This window comes from Aplysia californica, unplaced genomic scaffold, assembly GCF_000002075.1.
Source record: "Aplysia californica isolate F4 #8 unplaced genomic scaffold, AplCal3.0 scaffold00165, whole genome shotgun sequence".
Taxonomy (NCBI): Eukaryota; Metazoa; Mollusca; class Gastropoda; order Aplysiida; family Aplysiidae; genus Aplysia; species Aplysia californica.
In genome coordinates, this window is record NW_004797435.1 from 1122712 (window position 1) to 1128036 (window position 5325).

The following is a 5325-nucleotide window of genomic DNA, read 5'->3' on the forward strand; positions in this document are numbered from 1 at the left end:
ACATCCCCTTCCCTGGGTGCATCTTATTTTTAAAAAGCAATACCCCCCCCCCATTCCGGAGTCCTATACTTCACAGCACTCAGACTGACGGTACTCACACTCACAGGTTCATTGATCGGTCACGATGGCGAATGTGACAAGACGCTTGAAGAACTTTCTTTTCTTTTCTTTTTTCACAACTCACAGCAGAGGACAAATTTTTAATATTGATTTATTTTCAAGGCAACACAGCGTTTGTAATGCACAACCTGCGTGTTACAAATGTTGCGTTATCTATCAGACTTTTACCAGAAATTCGGAAATTTGCTGGGTGGCAACGAAAGCAAAAGCAAAAGTAGATCTTGAATCTTACCGATCGAGCCTTGGTGTCACAAATACACTTCCGCCTGCCGCCATAGTGGTTCAATTGCGTTTCCTCTTCATGATTCATCAACCATACTATCTAGATAGCTACACTACTAATATTGCACAGGCCCTATCCTTTCCCGACTTACCGACCCATCACAAAATTCCCGACTTTTTCCCGACCCATCTCAAAATTCCCGACTTTTCCCCGATTTCCCGACCCGGTGGGGACCCTGTTCACATTTTTTGCAAATTTGAATACTACCTCAGGGAAAAAATTCATTAAAAATTTTCTGATCCATGTAGGAAAAATTCATCACACAAATTTGTAGATCTATTGTTTGCTAACATGCAGGCTAAAAGAACATTGATTTCCATGAAAAAAAGTGCTGTATTCATTACGTAAGACGTGTCAACAAAATCCAATATGGCCGTCATATCCATGGAAATAAAACTTTTTCTGAAATTTGATTGAAGATTTTAAGACCCCTGACCAGAGCTGGTAGTAACGGAGTACTAGTACTCCGGTACTTGTACTTACGTTACAATTTTCGGTACTTTTACTGTACTCCGGTACATTTTTTAAACCAGTACTTTTACTGTACTCCGATACTTTTTATAAAAGTACTTTTGAGTACTTTTTAAGTACATTTTGAGTACTTTGGTAGCTTAATGAAAGGGTAAGTGCAGGCATTTCTGATCATAATTTACGGAACAAAAACCCGATCAACCGCCAAGAGTTAAAAGTTGAGATCAAAGAACGGCCCGTCGCCTCAAAGATCAGCCACTATCGTGAATGTGATCACAAGCGTTGTAAAACTCCTTGAAACGGTACAGTGTTTGCTCCAGACGAGATCACACCAAGGTGTGAACTGACCGATGCGTTTCTTTTCCCAAAACATCGCACTCGCATCTGACCTCACCACCTAAACTTACATCACTCCCTGGGTGGGTAGGGCCTACAAGTTCGCTCCAGGCGGGATCACATCAAACTGTGAACTCTTCCCTGACCATTGAAAGCAGTTTTTTCCGAATTTGCGAGACAACCTGAATTTTAATTAGTGTGGTCACATCGTAATGGTGCGTAACGACAAAGGAGGTTGGGGGGGGGGGGGACTCAATCAGAGATGGAAAGCTAAAATTGTTGGACAGGTAAAGGGGAGGGGCAACTGGATAAACGTAGATAAAGATCTCAAGACTCACGATAGGCTAATGAGTGTGTATATATAATATTATTTATGGCATGCCTCATGCCACTGTGATTGGTCATCAAGGTTGACCACTCTTTGCTTGCCATGTCATAAATCCACCCAAGGGTCACGTCAGTTCATGGGTCACTGTAGATTCTTCCTTGGCTTCGTTGGCTAGGATCCCATATTTTCCTTGCTTCCGAGCACTGGGATCTTAGGCGGAGACTACTGCAGTAGAGAATCTTTGGTTACACTACTCTTACTAGACTCTAGGAAACTATTGTATTTTGGTTTGCCGTTGGCGCCGTGGACTACATAGTGTGACCAAAATCTGTTAGACCACTATAATCAATTGAAACTGAAACTGTGTTCTCAATGTGTATCTAACAATTTTTAGGGTGCCTAAATTTCTTTTAAACTTTTTTTGGGTGGGTTTTGCTTAAGGCTACATTGATTCCTTGAGGATTTGTTAATGAAGAATTCAATGCACTTTTCCATTTCTATGTGGGCCATTTTCATCAATTTTATGTTTTCTTAAGAGCAACTTTGTATCTACATTTTTCAATTTGGATACTCTTTCTGTAGAACTTTCCGACCTCTAGGACTGACTTACATTTGATCACATTGTCTTGCTCAAACAAGTTCTATTCATAATATCACTTACCCACTAGTTGCGTCTGTTCGTTTGGGTTGTTTTTTGTTCAACTTCACGGACCATTTCCACCGTTCAGTGCGTACATTGTATATTCAAATGCTTTGTATACTGTTTACATTTTTAGTAATAAATAGCCTAATTTGTCAAATATACTGAATAAGTTATAAAATATGATGTTTTGCATAAGCGCTGAAGTGTTTTAGCATATTAGCAGAAAGTACTCAAAATGTACTCATAAGTACTTTTTTAAAAAGTACTTGTACTCAAGTACATTTTATAGGAAAGTACTTTTACTGTACTTAAGTACATTTTTTAGATTGTACTTAAATTTGTACTTAAGTACTTTTTAAAAAGTACTTTAACAGCTCTGCCCCTGACTATGCTTGTTGTATGTGTGAAATTTGGTAAAATTTGATCCTCTAATAAGTGAGATAGTCTCCATGTGTAGCGCTCCCCCCTTAACAAGACCCTTACTACTACCAACTAAGACTTCACATGGCATGCGGCAGCACAAAATATAATGAAAACAAAACATGCTCAATCATGTGCAATGCATGAACTACCAAAGTAATTACACTTTTTTTTAATGAGCTGTACAACAAACCTTTTCCAATTTGTGCTTTGATTTTCTCTTGATCCTCCCATCTTAGACTGTGAATGTTATGAATATCATCAGCATTGTGGCACTTTGCCCTCTTCCAAAAGCAAGCATAATGAAACCAGTTAGGAACCTGCAAATACCAAGAGTGTGCTCTCAATCCTGAAAGGTCTTCAAGAGTTTCATGCCTTTAAAAAAAACAACCCAGGAGTGCTCTTTCAAGAGACAATTGAAAGTATTTTTATGTAAAAGTTACACGCCACTTGCAACACATTAGTATATATAAGCGCCGAAGATTAGAGGTGTTACAAGAGAGTAACAAAACACACAAAAAAAGGAGAGAAAAAGGAAAACAGATATTTGATAGAAAAGAAGGAGCAAACCACATCGGAGCACCTGCCAACCACCCACATACTAGTGAAACAACCAAGTTCAAAATAAACATATCAAGCACAACATGACAAGCACACTACACATCATAACAACAACTGCTCATTTCATCACTCATCTGTACAAGTCCCATCTCCAAAGACCTCTTATATACATTTCATGCACAGCCCCTTTTGCTCCAATATCCCATTGTGCCTTGTGACAATGAAGCTGAGTTTCATATAGGCCTATATTACTAACAGTAACTTGAAATGAACTATAAAACACTACAGCTTCAGTGCTAGAATAAACTTCATTGCAATGGGTGCCTTACTTTTGATGGTGTTTAATAAATGACAAACCATGTGCACTTTCCATACTATACTTTCTTGTTACAAAGGTGTTTGTGGTGGAATCAATACTTTTTAAAAGAGTAAACAGTTATATGATGCTGAGATGAGAGACAAAGGATGTGGTAGGGAAAACAAATGGGAAAAAAAACAGCAAATACCTATAATATAAAACAAATCAAGACAAAACATTGACATTGTCTTACCTTGCCATCAAAGTGAGGAGACTGAAAAAGAAAAAAACGTTTTAAAAATTGTGATACATTGTGCACAACAACTGAAGACTTTGGACTCACAGGGAACATGACATACTAATATACTTGCCATAAGAGCAATTTTATAAACTCACTTATATACCCATTGATCAAATATATATATATATATTAATGATCAGATCGGATCAAGCCAGGTTGATTTATATTTATATCATTATGGTGCTGGACTGGGCACACTACTAGTAATCAAAAAAGACACTCTATTTTGCTACATGTATGATATAAAATTTCACCTGCAAGTACATTATGACCTATATCATTCCATGTCAAACCTCCCAAAGTCATCATGTAACATGTGGTAGACTGCTGATAGGCTGTTTTAATTTTGGAGGACAAACTTTGTCAAAACCTGGCAACCTTCAAAAATGTATCAAACAATACCACCAAAGGATTATAAAAAACTTTCTGTAATGTGCACTAGGTGGCACTTTGAATAGCCAAAAGGCTCGCCCTCTCACCCGGAGCGGTCGGCCTGAGCCGATGCAGAAAGTAGTGAACGCACACCAGGTGAGAATAGCAAGAAGATTTGCCCTCTCACCCCAGGTGAAAGGCCTACAACTGCTCTTCTATTCTAACCACGGGTGAGAAAAGAGAAAGGGGGCCTATGTGTATGGCTGTGATAGTAGTAGTATAGTATACATAAAGGCCACCCTTATTCTCACCCCGGGTGAGAATAACCTAAGTCTCACTATCCCCCCCCCCCCCCCCCCCCCCCCCTGGTGTGAACAGCTTCCTTCCCCGGGGTGGGCATGAGGCAAGACTCCCCCCTGACCTCTCGAAGGCCGATAAATTCACCTAGGCCCCTTGGTCGCTTACCGCATGTGGTTGGGAACGAATAATAAACATTTTTCGGCTCTCCAATTTTAAAAAAAGGCTCACTACCGACGTTACTAAGCGGGATGTGGGACCGGCCGGCGGCCGGACCATTCGTTGTTTACACACTTGCGATGGCAGGCCTCTCTGCCTGCACACAATCAATTATGGTTCAAAGAACAGAAAGCATGTATGAACGTCGAGACACGAGCATGAGACTATTAAAATTTATACTCTTGCATGACGGTTGAAGGGTTGTAAATTATTCAGACCAAATGGGCGAGGGCATTAAATCATGTTCACTAGTTAATAATTTTATTATCAAGCAATCCAAGCTTTTTCCTTCACTTTCATTTTTTTTGCTTTTATTCTTTCTTTTTTTTTTTTCTTGCCTCTTCTGTCTCCTTCTTCTTGAACATTTGGAGTTTGAGCTAAAAAAGAGCAGAGAGCCAAATAAAATTCTACCGGCCAGACGAGATCCAAAAGAGCCAAATTTCTGGGATTTGGCTCCAAATTGACAAACCTGACTGTGACAAGATCAAGATACTAGATCTATGTCTATTCGGACACCAACATGATCCTGTGGGGCATCAGTCCTGGTAACCTCAGCCCTGTTCCCTTTTGGGTCATTTCCGGTAAAACAAGGGAGGGGGTGAGAATAGCGAGACATACACGTGAGAATAACCACTTACTTGGGCGCGACCTTGTGTTAGCCCGTGATAATAATATA

At 39.7% G+C, this 5325-nt stretch overlaps 1 protein-coding gene across 1 annotated transcript in view; it reads right to left on the minus strand.

Moving 5' to 3' along the window:
• LOC100533290 (poly-(ADP-ribose) polymerase I) overlaps positions 1–5325 on the minus strand; it is a gene marked incomplete in the record, with an annotated part of 43354 nt that overhangs the window by 35811 nt on the left and 2218 nt on the right. Inside the window, 2 exon segments of the mRNA NM_001204592.1 lie at positions 2795–2921; positions 3714–3734. Of these exon segments, the coding sequence (NP_001191521.1) occupies positions 2795–2921; positions 3714–3734 (148 nt within the window).